This window comes from Mchenga conophoros, linkage group LG20 (assembly GCF_057382185.1).
Source record: "Mchenga conophoros isolate Kocher_MC1m ecotype Shallow Benthic linkage group LG20, M_conophoros_male_GT1.1, whole genome shotgun sequence".
NCBI classification, from domain to species: Eukaryota; Metazoa; Chordata; class Actinopteri; order Cichliformes; family Cichlidae; genus Mchenga; species Mchenga conophoros.
In genome coordinates, this window is record NC_140545.1 from 16,819,247 (window position 1) to 16,836,817 (window position 17,571).

A 17,571-nucleotide genomic window follows, 5' to 3' on the forward strand; every position below is an offset into this window, starting at 1 on the left:
GGAAACATCTGTATGATCAAGAAGCAGCCAGATAAGCCAAGGCCCACAGAATGTTTTGAACACCGATAAGGAAAAGGAGAGGGACCAGATGCTGATAACCTGCATGCTAGAGGGGTGCTGTTATGAGAAAGAAGACTCATCATTATATTGCTGACTCTTTACATGAATGCAATTTATTTGCCAAGACGTTTTTGAAAGTTGTGAAATAATTACTAAATTGGATAAAGATGATAACAGATAACTTTTATCACTAATGAAATAATATCTTAGATGAGGTAAATGAAAATTACATATACAACAAATTTACCTAAAAGTGGTGGAGAATACATTTGGAGGAGGAGCTGTTCTAAGAAGAAGCAGGAGAGAGGAGGGCCCTGTCTTGATCAGACATATTTTGCTGGATTGAGGTATTACCTGCAATTACCTGAATGCTGTTTGACTGAAAGTGTGAGTTCCTTAGCTTTTAGCGCATTTATTTGATAATCTCACGGTACTTAATAAATTTCACTTCACTTCACTTGGGTTGTTTATGTTATTTTACAATCATTAAAGTGAATGTATGCTGTGATATAAGAAGTCGTTTAGCGAAAAAAAAGCAGCATCAACTCTATCCTACCACAGCTGAAGAGGACTCTCCCACAGTGTTGATCACAGTGTCTATATCACCCTCTTCTTAAACAGCAAACATGAACCGAATAATGATGTAATGGTGATGGGTTATATTTGATAAGACGTGACCAGCTTATAAATGTGATCTGAGGCCGAGCTTAGACTTGTGCAGAACTCACTCTATTTAAAGCGAGCGCTGTTTGGCTGCTGCTCAAGGAACCCATTCTTTTCTTTTTCTTCTGTTTTCTTCTTAAAGGAAATTAGCTTTTGAAACTACCGATAAAGTGAAAACATTATCTTAGTCCTGCATTATTCATTCAATATAAAACACTGAATGAATGATCTTTCTTTGTCCTGCGCTTCTAAAATGGTCCCATTATCCTTTATTTCGTTGAATATTTAAAATGAGAAAATATGCTCTCAGCAGGCGACAGACATTGAGTTTGAGGATGAGATGTCGACACCAAATGCTCTGTCATTAGAAGACGAAAGGAAGGAGACCACTCCACTCCACTGCTGCTCTGCGCAGATCGACGGATGTAGAAGACCAGAGGAAGGATTAATTAATAGACACCAGACAGAAGTCTGTTACGGTCTCAGATGCTGATCAAATTAAAGCATATCCATACAGGAGACGGAGAAAAGACGCCCTTTGAAAATATTTACTTTTGATTTTGATGTAACAAGCTTTGGTTTCTAAATTGAAAACATAGTTGTTAATTACAAGCTGTCAAATACAATATATTTTTCTCTTTATTTGCTGTATGTTACATTTTCATTATGAGTTTAACTGAATTAGCCCCGTGTTATTCCCAACCTGTTGTTGATTTTGCATTGTTTTGTTTTAATTTGATATATATTATTTACCAGTTTACCCCGCCTACCTGTTCTAAAAATGAAACGTTCATGCATGTTTTTATTATTATTATTATTATTATTATTATTATTATTATTATTATTATTATTATTATTATTATTATTATTATTATTATTATTGCAGTGAAATGTAAATTATACAAATAACGGAATTAACTTCCGTATATTTCTCTGTATATTTTGTATTTTTAACCTGCTATTTTTTTTTAGTCAAAGGTTAATTGACGCTTAAATCACCAATAATTCCCATTGGTTTCTGTGAGCTACCAGCTACGCCTAAAGTGATTGTTTTATATACAGTAGGTTATTGTTCTAGTTCTATTTCTTTCTCTTTTTCCAATGGACAGGTAAACGTAATAGTTTTAATCTAAAAAAGTATCTTTCAGTTTCATTCTGCACTTTTATACCTTGAGGAGCTGATTTAATTGTTATGAAAATGGAAACCTTGGGAGCAGTAAGACGGGTATTTTTTTTATTTGTTTCAAATGTGGAAAACCTTAAAACATGATTTTCCAGGTGAATTTTAAAAAAAAGTCGTGCATTAAATTCCCCTGTAGAATGAAGCGTAAAGGCAATGATCGTGAATACTGCTGTGTATAAAGCGCCAATGGAGCCTCCATATCCTTCGTCCTATCAAACAGAACAGGGTTTTATTAGTTTACACTTTAGAAGTCCTCAATTCTCAGGTTTGAGCTCTCCTGCCCTGTCATACCCAGGGGTCCTCCCTCCTTAGCGCCTTCCTTCCCTCCCCTCCGCCGTTCCCACCCAGGTCTACATCAGATCGCCGATCTGTGTCACGTGTTTTACTCCCGTACAAATTTTCCAGTAGGAGAGCGAATAGACGCACACTCATAACAGCAATTATCAGCGACAGTACCTATCTCCAGATATACGCAGAGGAAGAAGAGCGCTCCAGTGATCCCGGACTCCCCCTCCCCCTGGAAAAAAATCATTTTACTTTTGCTTACATTTATCTTCCACCACTTGTGAGCAACTTTAACGCACTAAAACCGAGCTATTTGGAGAGGCTCGGCTGAGCTCCATCGTCTGTCTGCGTGGGTACGGAGGGAGAAAGTTTGCCTACTGCGCTTGTCTGCTGAAAATTTTGACTGGTAAAAGACCAGACTGCTTTATCACCCGACCGTCCTTATCTGGTGAGATAATGCACTGAGAGCCCTTGGAAAGAAACTGCGTTCCTCTTGTACACGGCGCAGAACCATTATCAACGTTTTATGTGTTTTGATTTACTATTGATAGAAAGTATATGCATCACAGATATGGAAGGGGAGCTCGCTATCTTTTGTGGTGTTTGATTGAGTTTCCGTTTCTGATTTAATGAGCCAACTGCGGAGGGGCAGGATGTGTGGGGTTGCTGATAGTCGCCTCCGAGTGTGCAGATATCCTTGATCATTAATGTCATTCTAATCCATTCCATGTCTCAAGGTGATATAGGTGAAATATGTCTGACGCGGATTGTCGAACTTTCCTTTTGGCATGGCTCATTGATTGGGGAAAAATAGGTTTTATTTTTGCGCAATAAAGCTTAAGGCTGGGTGGGTGGATCAGTTGCCCATGAAACCTTTCCAGTGTTTTTTTCAGCTATCTTCTTTCTCTGTACATTTATAACAATGCAGGATTCACATCAAGGCACAAAAGTTCCTCAGGAGAGTGTGGATGAGATTTGTGGACATCTCAGCAGTCCTGCGACTGGCTGAGGAAGCCCTCCCCGTGTTTTTCCAGTTTTCCGCCAGGAAGTAGATTTTAAAGAGAGAAAAATGTATCAAAGCCTGGCCTTTTCTTCCAATCAGTCCCATTACACGCATGACACCGGGAATTACATCCATCCCTCGGCCAGCTCTCCCGTCTACGTCCCTTCCACCAGAGTTCCTGCCATGCTGCCCACCCTGCCCTACCTGCAAACCTGCGACTCGCCCCATCAGTCTCACGGCCTCAGTGGTCATCACGGCTGGCCCCAGGCCGGCACAGACGGCTCTTCCTTCACGCCCAGCAGCCCCCATCCCTCACATGGATTCTCCTACTCGCACAGCCCGCCCGTGAGCACCAACACCGGGCGAGATGCAACCTACCAGAGCCCGCTGGTTCTCGGAAACGGAGCTCGCTCTGACCAGTACGGAGGCGCTCTGGTGCGCTCAGTCGGAGGTTCCTACTCCAACCCGTACGCCTACATGAGCCCCGAGATGGCGACATCCTCCTGGACGCCGGGACATTTCGAAAGCGGGGTGATAAGCCTGCAGGGCCGACAAGGTGGTCTGTCGGGGAGAAGATCCAGTCTGGGTAAGCACATAAATCAAGTTTCTAAAACTACTGCGAAATCCCGGTTCCCTCTGATTTACTGGAATTTTTAAAATTATTTTTTTAACGAAGTATGAAAGACTGACAGTAAATATATTTTTATTCATAAAATAATTTTTCATAATTTGATCATTTTTAATATGTTTTCAACGGGGGGGTTGATGTTTTCTGTTTTTTTGTAGCCACAAGATCATATTACCGCTTGAAAACACTCGTAAGCTAAATTGTTGCATTTTCCTTCCAAATATTAAGAACATAATAACAATCACGTCAGTCTATGCTTGCTTTATGTCTTCTAATTATTGGTTGCTTAATGTCCAAATGTCAGCATCAATAAGACGAATTGAATATTCTGAACATTTTGTTCGTGAAAACGGTGTTGTTGTTGCTCCACAATCATTGTTATTGTTTTTAACATGGCAGAGGTTCTTTTTAAACCTCATTTACCGGTTGTAAAGGCCAGGCAGTTATTTATTACAGCGGCTGACAGAGAGGCCTGTAAACATAATGCTTGTGTCATGCGGTCGGTGATTGAATCAAAGTCCCCTAACAATCCCACATTAGATTTAAACAATACACATTCATCAAGAAGAGAGTGACGCTAAAGAGGGATCAATTAAAATGTTAATTTAATTCCCTGGTTTAATCACGACCTTCACACGGGGAGAGAAAAGCCCAGTGAAAAGGGCCACTGCCGTGACAATAAGAGCGGTTATCACCTTGATCAGACAGTCGAAACGTCTCTAAGTGTAGCCGTCAGCATTTATTTGGAGGCCACGTGTTGGATCGGGGAGACAGGAGTGTTTGAAGTTCATGATTTAGAAGAGTTTGATGGTTTGACACCACTTAAAAATGTTAACAGATAAATGAAACCCAATTTAACTCTTTATGTATTGTTGGTTTAATTAAAGAGTCCATTATTATAGAAAGGATCAACAGTGAGCTCAAATGGGTTTATCTTTTCATTAGGTAAACATGATAATTGAACATAAATGTTCATACAAGGATCTCTTGCAGTATTCTTAGTGGTAAAGTATTAATATCTTTATAAACGAATGGGGGATCTCTGGCCCACATTTGTTAGTGGGCCCTTTTTTTAGGTCCCAAGATTGACATGGATATTTTACATATCAGGCATTTAAATTTGTGCACAAAGGAAAACAAAACTAGTCGGTCTTTATGGCCTTAAATACTTGGGCAGAGTTTATGGTCAGAACAGTCTTGATAGTTAAAATGTGTTAACAATAAAGTTTCCATCGCCCCTATAAAGAAATAAAAAAAACATTTATTGGTGCAGTTTTGCTTCTTTCCTGCTTTCTTTTAATTTGATTGACGGGGACGAAACAAGCTTTGATGTTTTGTGATTCTGCATTCAAATATTTCAAAAACGATTAAATAATCACTGGGTAGAGCTAAAGTTTAATGCCATAGCAATGAAGCGCACAGCCGATTACTTATTATAAGTGCATTAACCGAATGAACATTTGGGGACTTGAACGCATAAATTATTTTAATTTGAACAAAAAAGAAACGTTTTCAGCCAAGGGGATAAGTCTAACCATGAGGCTATTCAACTTATGGGACGTTAACTTTTTTTTACAGAGTTCATTTATCTCATCATGGCTAGTTTTATCATTTTACTACTCATAGATCACTATAAACGCTGCTAACTCACTTTCTAAGCGCATGTATTTTTTATGTAACATATGTGTTTAGTTTAAGGGTTTTCATGTTCTAAAGCAATCTAGTGTTTTGTGTTTTGATCTCAAATCCAAATTTTCATGTCATTATTTCCAACCCTAAGCATTGGAGATGATGATTATCTTTAGGCTGACTGTGAAGATTAATTTGGACCGTTTACGGAAACATAAACCCATTAATTATTCTCAGTCATCTTAAATATGAATAACTAGTATTTCAGAAAATCTTTCGGTTAATATTATTCATGTAAAGTGTTTGGTAATTAAAACGCAATGACCCTTTTCAGTTTTACTCGCCCTTTATTTTGTGATGAATTCTTTTCTTCCGAAACGATGAGAAATACAATCACAAGTTCAAAGGGTGAGTCCGGGACAGCTTTGTCCCGACGGACGTGGTCTACTTCAGGTCTGGCTCGCTCTTTCTGTCTCTCTTTCTCTGGTTTATCGATGGAGGGATTAGGTATTTGAGCAATTAATGCCAGGAGTCCGTAGTGTGTCAGAGAGTGATGAATGTGGAGGTTGAGGTGATGGCGGAGGGGGTGGCGGGGTGGGGGGTGGCCGCTGAAAATGCTACCCCCCAAACAGATTCCTCTATTTGATTCATTCGCATGCGTTTGAGCGCCCTTCATCATACGGACTGGGATGGGGGGTGGGGGTTGCGTGGTGGCGGGTTACATTCCTCCCTGGCTATTCATCAGGCACTGGACCGTAGCCACGACAGCGCCACGCACGCCCGCGTACGCTGTAAAAGTTCAGAAGAAGGTGTTGTAATAAGGCATGTAGTCTTTTGAATGTATTCATCTAAGGGTACCAGAGAGACCAAAACGTCGTGAAACCACGGAGATAAGAAGTGTTAGAGATTGTCAGAGATTGGTCACGTTGGACAAACTGGAAGTGAACACGAGTACCATGTAAACGTTTAGGCCTAAATAATCTCCTAAACTCAAATGAAATAAACTGGCCAACAGCCATGAAATAATCATGTAATGTGCAGAGTTATGGTATATGTGTACATGCATTCAGTCTAATGTGCGTTTTCCCTGTCTGTGTTCAGACCTGATAGACGACATGCCCACGGAGGGCAGGGAGTGCGTCAACTGTGGCTCCGTGTCGACCCCGCTGTGGCGCAGAGACGGGACCGGGCACTACTTGTGTAACGCCTGCGGCCTCTATCACAAGATGAACGGCATCAACAGGCCCCTCATCAAGCCGCAGAAACGGCTGGTAAGACTCGCCGATAGATCGAAAAAACATAGTATAACTATGTAGCCTATATTACACTTGGGCGATACCGAGTCAGCCTACCTCATGATTTGCATTTTTCAAACCACTCTGCCATTCAACAGACTCCAAATAGTTTATTTATCGATTCCTTTTAGCTGAATTTATCGTCTGGTGTAATTTAAACTATAAAATCATTTGGAAATCATCAGTAAATGTAATCCTCATTAATATTCAAATATTCAATAATTTAAAAAATACATAAACTATTACTATGAGGGGGCCTTTCCGATTTTTTTTTCAATGGATTGTACACACACATGGATTGTGTGTTGCACTTTAATGTTGCAAAAGGAGAGCAGAGTCAGCAAAAGAATCAAAGCAACGGTCTTGAAAATAAAAGACTATTATTCATTCTAACAAGAAATAAAAAAAAAATATAGACTTTTTCAACTACCTTAATTTACCAGCAGATAATCAAAAAGCATAAAGATGCAAATTCATATTTCATCTCTGACACACTTATATTTTTACCACAAAGTTAAACAACTATACATTTTTCTAGTACTGTAAGCTGTTGTGTTCCATTTTTTTTCTCCAGAGGCTCATTTCTAGACATCTTTTTGAAATTATTTTGTCCTTAAAATCTTCGAACAGGCATAACATCTCCTCCATCAAACTGGGGTAACTGCATGCAACAATTATTATTTAAGTGCCTGCAACCATATTTGACTGTAATATAATGAGAATAAACACTCTGTTGTGAAACTTTCTCTCATGGCTTACTCATCAAATGGAAATTACATTGCACATTATTGCTTTTATAGCTTTTGACAAGCTGGTTACAAACTGAACCTGCAGTTATGTTAAGACTGTTTTTCTTCAGTCTACAGTTTAAAACCAACCATGTTCTATTTATACTGATACAGCAAATCATCACTCTGGGGGAAGCTGGGATAAAGAAAAAGAAAATTTTTGCTTTAAAATTGTTCAGTTTGTTTTTGTAATCTGATATTATATTTTTTTAAAAACAGTTATTCCAGTGACACTTCATTAATAAAAATGAAAGTATCTTAATGCACAATTATGAAAAGAAATCCAAAATAAGCAAAGACTTGATAACAATGAGGAGAAAACAGGGGACGACTGAAGCAGCTAAGCAGGGATTCAGATAACACCCATGCTTTCCTTAAATGGCCAAGTTATATTGTTATTAGTGTATAAAGTTAAATGTTGAAATGAATTACTGGTAATCAGCAAGATAAGCAAAAATGCATCACTGTCAAAGTATTAAATCTCCAATAAGACACTTATTGAACACTTTACTTTTCTCATGTGACTTAGGTCTTTATGCCCAGATTCTTTGGTAGATCTAATACATCTTGTTTCTTGTTTTAACCTCCTGAGACCCGAACTCTTCCACGGCATGCATTTTTAATTTCTCTTTGATATTTGGTCACATTGGGGCCTGATGAAAGTAAAAACAAAGAATTACCAGATTTTTTTAACCTTATTTTTGTTTTTAAGAAAAATGAGAGCCACATATTTGTTTACAATTTTGACAGAACAGTAGCAGTATAATGTTCTCGTAAGTGGATATCAGGCCCATGTAGACCAAAACTGAGTATTTTGGTCTAAATAACCCAAAATGTGATGTCCACATATGTGGACGCTAGGTCCTGGGAAGTTAAAGGAGATATTAATTAGTAATAATTCAGAAAATGTGAACGGCAATGTTAGTGCATGGAGGCTTCAAAGGCTCTGTATTTCCCAGGAACTTCCAGCTCCAAAGCAACTGTGACTGTCAGCTACTCAACAAACTATTTCCACAACAAGGCTTTTTTTTTACTGTTTTTTATTTGTCCTGTGCTGACCTTGCCCTTGATTCGAGCTGTTTTTAGACAAGTTTCTGCTTAGCAACGGGATTTTCTGCTGCTGCTTTTGTTTCGCCCCAAACCAAACAGATATTCACACATGAAAGAATTATTTATGTTGCCTTTACATGTTGCCCAGCTAATGAGTTATTATTTTCTCTTTTGCATGGGCCTGGGGGCATTCATCATTGTTATACCAAACATACCAGCATCCTGCAATTCATTGGAAAAGTTGAGGGAACAGCTTAACGCCAATTTCTCAAACCTTACTTCAAGATGTGATCTGTGATTTCAGACAGTTGATAATTTACCATTCAAATATGTCCTCCTGCAGCAGACCACATCACGCCGGGCCGGCTTGTGCTGCACTAACTGCCATACCAGCACCACCACACTGTGGAGACGCAACGCTGAGGGAGAACCTGTCTGTAATGCCTGTGGCCTCTACATGAAGCTACATGGGGTAGGCCATGCTAAAAGGCTCTTTCAGCAAGCTTCTTGCTCCAGCAGGGAGCAGCTCATTATTTGCACAGCGTAAAACCTCTCCAAGGGCACTGTGGTCACTGTTATCAGAGTGTGGGAGGAGAGGTTGTGTGGGTTGTCATGACACTGTAGCCTCTGTTGTATTAGGGCCTGGGAGGTAGACTGAACTTATTTGTGTTGCTGTATTCCTTCCAGGTGCCCAGACCTCTCGCAATGAAGAAAGAGAGCATTCAGACAAGGAAGCGGAAACCCAAGATGCCCAAGAATAAAACATCCACAGGTAGGTCAAACAGACACTAAAATATGTAGGATGTTGTGTAGAAGAAAAAGCTGGTTAATGAAAGCAGTGTCAGTCATGTGAGTAGCTACTAACAAGAAATGAAATAAGCAAGAAAAACAAAAAGATTATGCCAGAATTGTTTGAGAATCTGCCTTCTCTAACCCTTTCTGGGTTAAAACTTTTTCAGAATCTGCAAACCATTCTGAAAAGTATCTCAGTGTATTAACATAATAATAGCTCATATTATCATCCTGCTGATTCTTCAGGATCTATCACCTCTGACACCGGCTCCCCAACCTCCCTGTCAGTCTCAGAGCACGCTTCCACTATTAAGAGTGAACCCAACATGGCCCCGTCACCCTATGCTGGACAGACTGTCACATCTGCCACTCAGGTAAAAGGTTTTCCATGCAAATTCTATGTTTGACTGTGTAGAAACTAAATTGAGCAGCAATTATTTAAACAACTGCTCAACAGATTTTAGTTTTGGCTATTCTTTTGTGTTTTTTTAATGCATCTATTTTTTCTTTTTAAACTCTCCTTGCACATAAGATAAGATAAGATAAGATAACCTTTATTAGTCCCACACGTGGGAAATTTGTTTTGTCACAGCAGGAGTGGACAGTGCAAAAGTTATGAGGCAAAAATTAGAATACAATAAGAATAAATACAGTACACAACTGTACAGAATAGAATAAAATAAAATACTATATACAGTAGAATAAAATAAAATAAATATACAATAAGATAAAAATAGAATACAAATACAAATACTATATACAACTGAGTAAAAATACAACGATGACAGAAAGGATTATTGCACTTAGTATTATTGCATATGTATGGATGTGTGTGCTTGATCAGTTAGTCTTTATTATGGAGTCTGACAGCAGTGGGGAGGAAAGACCTGCGAAATCTCTCCGTCCCACACCGTGGGTGCCGCAGTCTCCCACTGAAGGAGCTGCTCAGTGCTGTCACAGTCTGCTGCATGGGGTGGGAGATGTTGTCCATCAGGGATGACAGCTTAGCCGCCGTTCTCTTGTCACTCACCACCTCCACTGGGTCCAGAGGGCATCCTAGAACAGAGCTGGCCCTTCGGATCACCCTGTTCAGTCTCTTCCTGTCCCCAGCAGAGATGCTGCCGCCCCAGCAGACCACGCCATAAAAGATAGCAGAAGCCACAACAGAGTCATAGAAGGTCTTCAGGAGTGGGCCCTCCACTCCAAACGACCTGAGTCTCCGCAGCAGGTACAGCCTGCTCTGCCCTTTCCTGTAGAGGGCGTCTGAGTTATGAGTCCAGTCCAGTCTATTGTTCAGATGAACACCAAGGTACCTGTAGATGTCCACAGCCTCAATGTCCATACCTTGGATGTTCAGTGGTTGCAGTGGAGAATGCTTGTGCCTGCGGAAGTCTACCACCAGTTCCTTGGTTTTACTGGCGTTGATCTGGAGGTAGTTCAGCTGGCACCAGTCCACAAAGTCTTGGGTTAGACCTCTGTACTCCTTGTCGGCTAGTAAGTGGCACATGAAATTTGCTGAAGCATCTGTGAAAAATATCTGTCTAGATGTCTCTCCCATATCCCTCTGCCAATGGCTTGTCAATATTTGGAATTTCTCAAGCTGTTAAAGGTCCTTCAGAAATGTCTGACCTTTATGAAAATGCTCTTTTCAGCTTGATTCTAACATGCTAAAACCACATCAATAAGAGCAATGGTGCAAAAGTGATTGTAGGAAGTAACCATGTTTAAGACGTTAAGCTCTGTCATACTCACAAAAAGAGATGTGAAAGAAGAGGTGACTAAAAATTCCAGGTCGTGAGCATATAAATGTTTTAAGTCTGAAGGATTTTGCTTGCTCTTCTACTCCCAAACCTTCACGGGTTTCTTTTTGGAGTTTAATCCACTGGATCCGAATTAACTTGTCAATGAAGGTGATGATATAGAGCCTAATGTGCTATAATCACATGCATTCATCGACATGACTCCATTCATTCAGTTACTTTAAGGAAATGTTCTGCCTAGATTGCTTAAAGCAGAGGTTCCCAAAGTGTGGGGCCCGCCATTGCAGGAGGGGCGCGTATGAAAAGGAAAAAAAAGAACGCTTCCGGGGAGCGGGGAGCACGCGCTGGGCTCTCCAAACCACGGACAGACAGTATCCCAGATTCTTGATTTTTAGTTCACAAACACTTCTTGTAATGACTAACTACTCCTGACATTTTGGAGATGTTTGCTCTTTATACAGTAACGTTACAGTGGGATACAAATAACATCAGGCTGATCCTGCCACAGTTTGTTCCCCCTGTCTAAATCAGGACAAACAGTATCCCACAGCTGTTTATGTTTTTAAACCCATTTTGCACAGAGAGGCATTTTTTTGAAAAATGTATTGATAGCAATGTTGAACATTATTACACAGGAAAAAAACAACTACATGTAAAATAATCACACCATGACGCCCCTGCCTTTCTAAATGGAGGGACAGTAACTGCGTGTGTATATGTAAGCGTGTAAAAACTGCAGGTAGATTAACAGTATTTTGTCTCTATCTGCCATTGTAGAAATTCATCTCATGTAAACAATAATGTGACGCACAGCGTAACGTGAAAAAAGGCACATACCTTGCGTGACGAACTCTGTATTCCTCGTCCACACGTAAACGCAAATACGGAGTTAAAAAAAATTTGCATTTTTCGGTGATTTCAAAAGCCGTTTATGTGTGGACGAAAGGCCCAAACGCATAGAAAAACAGCATTTTCAAAAATACCCGTGTAGGTGTGGGCGTAGTGTAAAAGAGTTAGTAGGCTAATTTATTTCATTGCTACCTGTAATTTATTGCAGTTTACTTTTATTCATGTAATTGTTTACTAAATGTTTGTGGTGTGAAATAACCCGCAATGGAGTTTGAAAACAAAATATGGGTGTGTGTGGCTGGAGGATGTGTTTGTGCTGGGGGGGCAGGTGGGTGGGATTAGGTGTTGTGGGGTCACGAAGATTTTTCTTGTAAAACAAAGGGGGGCCTAACGAAAAAAGTTTGGGAACCACTGGCTTAAAGAAACATTAGATTTCAATCAATAAATTTAAAGGGGTGGAAAGAGCATGTCTGCAATTGACTAACATCGTTACTTCCGGGGATACTAGCACTACCCAGTCCAATCAGTCAGCTAGCCAGTTACATCCATAGAATTTACTAGTATTTTTCTTTAATAAAATAATGTTGTGTTGATTATGGTGGTTTGTTTAGTAGTAATTTAAACATGTAAGGTTTATTATATATTCCACATTCATTTTATATGAAGTATAATAAATGAATCCTTTTTGTTTTGATGAATATCGCTTACAACTCATAAAAAGAGTGACATGCCGAAGAACTGATGGTGTTTAAAGTGCAGTGTGACGTTTTCAGTCTTTCTTGATTTGTTGGTTGATGTTGGTGGTTGTTAGTTGAAATTGGACACAGCCACAATATTTTAGACACTTGCTTTAGAACATGTCCCATCTGCAGACACTGTAGAAGCTTTATCCCAACTTTCTTTTCCACAAGGAATCAGCACCTGCCCACAGTGCCAAAACTATTTCCCAATGGTTTGTTTGCCTATGCTCAATTGGCCAACCAACTCCCCTGACCTTAACCACAAATCACTGGTATTGTCAAGAGGAAGATGAATACCAAAAGTAAAATTCAAAAGTAAAGATGGCTGCTCCCAAGGCAGTCTGGGCTTAATTAATATCCAAGCAATTCCACAAGTTGATTGCCTCTTTTCCACATTGCTCTGATAGAAAGCATAGGAAAGGAGCCTTCAACAGAGGTTGAATATTTCTGTAATTTTTGGTGTAAATCCTTTTTTTGATTCATCTTCTGAAATATTCTGGTAATTTGAGATACTGTGTTTCTGATTTTTGAATAGTTTTAATCATCAAAATTCAAAACAAAAGGCTGAAATATATAAATATATGAAACTTTGCCTTTTTTAATGAAGTTCTAAATACAGGAACTTTGACAATGTTGACATTTTTTGACATGCAGTAGCATATAAAGATAGGTGAAATTTCTGGGTATGAAAAGTGAACACAATGCCTTCAACCTACAATTCAATTCAATTCAATTTTATTTATATAGCGCCAAATCACAACAAAAGTCGCCTCAAGGCGCTTCATAGATACAGAGAAAAACCCAACAATCATATGACCCCCTATGAGCAAGCACTTTGACGACAGTGGGAAGGAAAAACTCCCTTTTAACAGGAAGAAACCTCCGGCAGAACCAGGCTCAGGGAGGGGCGGTCATCTGCTGTGACCGGTTGGGGTGAGAGAAGGAAGACAGGATAAAAGACATGCTGTGGAAGAGAGACAGAGGTTAATAACAGATATGATTCAATGCAGAGAGGTCTATTAATACATAGTGAGTGAGAAAGGTGACTGGAAAGGAAAAACTCAATGCATCATGGGAATCCCCCGGCAGCCTACGTCTATTGCAGCATAACTAAGGGAGGATTCAGGATCACCTGGTCCAGCCCTAACTATATGCTTTAGCAAAAAGGAAAGTTTTAAGCCTAATCTTGAAAGTAGAGATAGTGTCTGTCTCCCGAATCCAAACTGGAAGCTGGTTCCACAGAAGAGGGGCCTGAAAACTGAAGGCTCTGCCTCCCATTCTACTTTTAAATACTCTAGGAACAACAAGTAGGCCTGCAGAGCCAGAGCGAAGTGCTCTAATAGGGTGATATGGTACTACAAGGTCATTAAGATAAGATGGGGCCTGATTATTTAAGACCTTGTATGTGAGGAGCAGGATTTTGAATTCAATTCTGGATTTAACAGGAAGCCAATGAAGGGAAGCCAAAACAGGAGAAATATGCTCTCTCTTTCTAGTCCCTGTCAGTACTCTTGCTGCAGCATTTTGGATTAGCTGAAGGCTTTTCAGTGAGTTTTTTGGACATCCTGATAATAATGAATTACAGTAGTCCAGCCTGGAAGTAATAAATGCATGAACTAGTTTTTCAGCGTCACTCTGAGACAGGATATTTCTAATTTTAGAGATGTTGCACAAATGGAAGAAAGCAGTCTTACATATTTGTTTAATATGTGCTTTGAAGGACATGTCCTGGTCAAAAATGACTCCAAGGTTCCTCACAGCGTTACTGGAGGCCAAGGTAATGCCATCCAGAGTAAGAATCTGGTTAGATACCATATTTCTAAGCTTTTCAGGGCCAAGTACAATAACCTCAGTTTTATCTGAATTAAGAAGCAAAAAGTTAGCGGCCATCCAGGTCTTTATGTCTTTAAGACATTCCTGCAGTTTAACTAATTGGTGTGTGTTATCTGGCTTCATGGACAGATAGAGCTGGGTGTCATCTGCATAGCAGTGAAAATGTATGCTATGTCTTCTAATGATGCTGCCTAAGGGAAGCATGTATAATGTAAACAGAATTGGTCCTAGCACTGAACCCTGTGGAACTCCATAATTAACCTCAATGTGTGAAGAGGACTCTCCATTTACATGCACAAAGTGGAGTCTATTAGATAGATATGATACAAACCACTGCAGCACAGTACCTGTAATACCTACAAGCATGTTCTAATCGCTCTAATAGGATATTATGGTCAACAGTATCGAACGCTGCACTAAGGTCTAGCAGGACAAGCACAGAGATGAGTCCACTGTCAGAGGCCATAAGAAGATCATTTGTAACCTTCACTAAAGCTGTTTCTGTGCTGTGATGAACTGAAACCTGACTGAAACTCTTCAAATAAGCCATTCCTCTGCAGATGATCTGTTAGCTGTTTGACAACTATTCTTTCAAGGATTTTTGATATGAAAGGAAGGTTGGAGATTGGCCTATAATTAGCTAAGACTGCTGGGTCTAGAGATGGCTTTTTGAGTAAAGGTTTAACTAGAGCCAGCTTGAAGGCCTGTGGTACATAGCCACAGGCCTTCAAGCTCTCTGCTGACCATTCCAATGGTCAGCAGAGAGCGACTTCTCTGGTTGCAAATACACATCTGGTTGTATAGAAATCTATGGGAAAACTGACTGCCCTTATTAGACCTCACCAAACACTTTGTTGATAGGTTTGTGTGTGAAATGACTAGTTTCCGGTAATTTTGAGCAAAATATGATGCTCATTTTGTAAAAAACAAAAAAAAGGTTTAGTAATTTTTTGAATGTCTTTTATTCCTGTAGACTGCTTCTCAGTTGGACAGCACAGCCTCAGGACACGTGGACATTAAATATGAGGATTTTCCATTTACTCCGACCTCCTTGGCTCCACAGAATTCCTGGTGTGCGCTGTCTCAAGCATGAACAAGCTCTGCCACAAGGGCAATACTGACCCGACTTGACTGATCAGTAAGGTTATCCCACCATCCTGAAACTTCTCCTTAACAACTCTGAAGCTGTGGAGGGCCAACATAGTGGGTCATAACCAGACAGTTATGACCCACTGTTATCAAGAGGGACTGTACAATTTCATTCTAAGGACATCTAATGTATTTTCTATATTATATATTGTAACACACTGGCTATGTAATGGAAGCATAAACGGCTCTCCTGGACTGCATTTCTGAAGGATGCATGTGAGCTTTCCAAAGACTCTGGACTGGCCCTGGCTTTTCTAAGCTCATATCTAGCAACTTCATTTCCTCAGAGGGACAACAACTACTACCTATTGCTAAAAGATATTGCTGTTTTTGGTAATAATCTACACAGCAAACCAATGCAAGGATGATTGAGTTTGATTTTATGAGCTTTAACTCCTTTAGCCCCCTTTTTTATGACTTCCATCCAACTTCGTGTGGGTCATTCGTTGCTTCAGTCTGAAATTGTCAGAGGGGAAAGCAAAGTTTGTTGTTAATGGTTATGCACAAAACAACTTGGTTAGTTTTGGTCAAGATCATATTTTTTATTGCTTAAAAAATGCTCCAGACTTTGTTTCTCGGGTGCCAAGTTCCACCTCTTCTATAGGTAAGAAACACCTGGCACATTTTATATGCAGTTATTCATATAGCTATTAATGCTACTAAAGTTTAAAACCTAAGGGTCATAGCAACTTGCAAAGACTACTCATAACAGTTTCATTCATGTTCCTTACTGTCACTAATGTGATAAAATGTCATGGTTTTCTATAAGGTTTTCAAGAACATGTTTTCATGTTGTTGTCACTGCAAGAAAGAAATCCAGAAAATGCCTTTATGGCTGTTGAACATGTCTCATTCCCTTGTAGATAATTAACTTTTATAGGCACATTATTTGTGTTGAGATAAGGACTGTTAAAAGTCATTGTAGACACTAAAACCAGCCAGTTATGACCCACTGTTCTCCATGTAGAATGGCTTTTGTGCTCTATGTCTCTAAGTGGTGATGCTTAGATTATGGTAGATTTATTTTTACAAGAAACAGAAGAGATAAAATGCATCCTGCAAGAGTTATTTGAAAACCAGGAGCAGTCATTTTAATTCTGACATGATGACATATCAGAATTTTTACCATTTTACTGCTCTAAAATTTGATCTTAATGAAAGTGCAATTTTTTTTTTCTTCAAAAATCGAAGACAAAACAAAGTGTGAAATTGTAAACATTATTATCTAAATTTATTATCTGTGTTTTGTTAATATGTAAGGAACTATTATTTTGTTAGGAGTTGTTTTGGGTCTTTGAATCTGTTAAATTTAATAAAACTGATTCAAATTTTGAAAATCTGATGAATGGAATGATTTTTGAATGAATCTTTATTGTACAAGCGAACTGCCTGCTCAGCATCACTCCAGTTTTATTCATGTAGGTGAATATTCTGAAAATGTTTTCAACACTTTTAACTATCAATCATATTGGCGAAACTGTTCACCAACTAAAACATTTAATTAAAATAATTGAACCTACTCTATTTTACCTACTTAATGAAAGTGTTACTACTTACAGATGTATTATTTTTAGTCGCAGTTCAGCCTGTTAGCCATTACTTTTATTTCTTACCATTATTATTTCCAGCTATTTCAACAGTCAATCTCAATACTTGTAGATATTTTTACTTTTTTATAAACATCAATTTTTGGGTCAGTATTTCAGGCTGTGGTCCATATTAATAAAGTAATGTGTGTAAAGTAAGTGTTAGTAAAACTGAAGCAGAAATTGGGAAGTTTAAGCTGTTTTAATCTGATTTGACTTTATTTTTTTCCTTTTATTGTTACAATGACCATCAAAAGAAAAGTTATTTTGAAACATTT

General features: G+C 39.1%; 1 protein-coding gene across 1 annotated transcript; it reads left to right on the top strand.

The window, feature by feature from the left end:
- The first annotated feature begins 2,306 nt into the window (after positions 1-2,306).
- Positions 2,307-17,044, top strand: gata5 (GATA binding protein 5). Its single transcript, XM_085259846.1, has 7 exons — positions 2,307-2,639; positions 3,120-3,780; positions 6,553-6,722; positions 8,928-9,056; positions 9,272-9,356; positions 9,623-9,750; positions 15,532-17,044. The coding sequence occupies exons 2-7, from the start codon at positions 3,261-3,263 to the stop codon at positions 15,649-15,651; spliced, it is 1,152 nt and encodes a 383-aa protein (XP_085115972.1). The 5' UTR covers positions 2,307-2,639; positions 3,120-3,260; the 3' UTR covers positions 15,652-17,044.
- Positions 17,045-17,571: the final 527 nt, after the last annotated feature.

Coding starts and splice junctions, on each gene's coding strand:
- gata5 (XM_085259846.1), top strand. CDS start 3,261: ATGTATCAAAGCCTGGCCTTTTCTTCCAATCAGTCCCATTACACGCAT. Junction 9,357..9,622: donor CAAGAATAAAACATCCACAG/GTAGGTCAAACA, acceptor CTGATTCTTCAG/GATCTATCACCTCTGACACC. Junction 9,751..15,531: donor CTGTCACATCTGCCACTCAG/GTAAAAGGTTTT, acceptor TTATTCCTGTAG/ACTGCTTCTCAGTTGGACAG.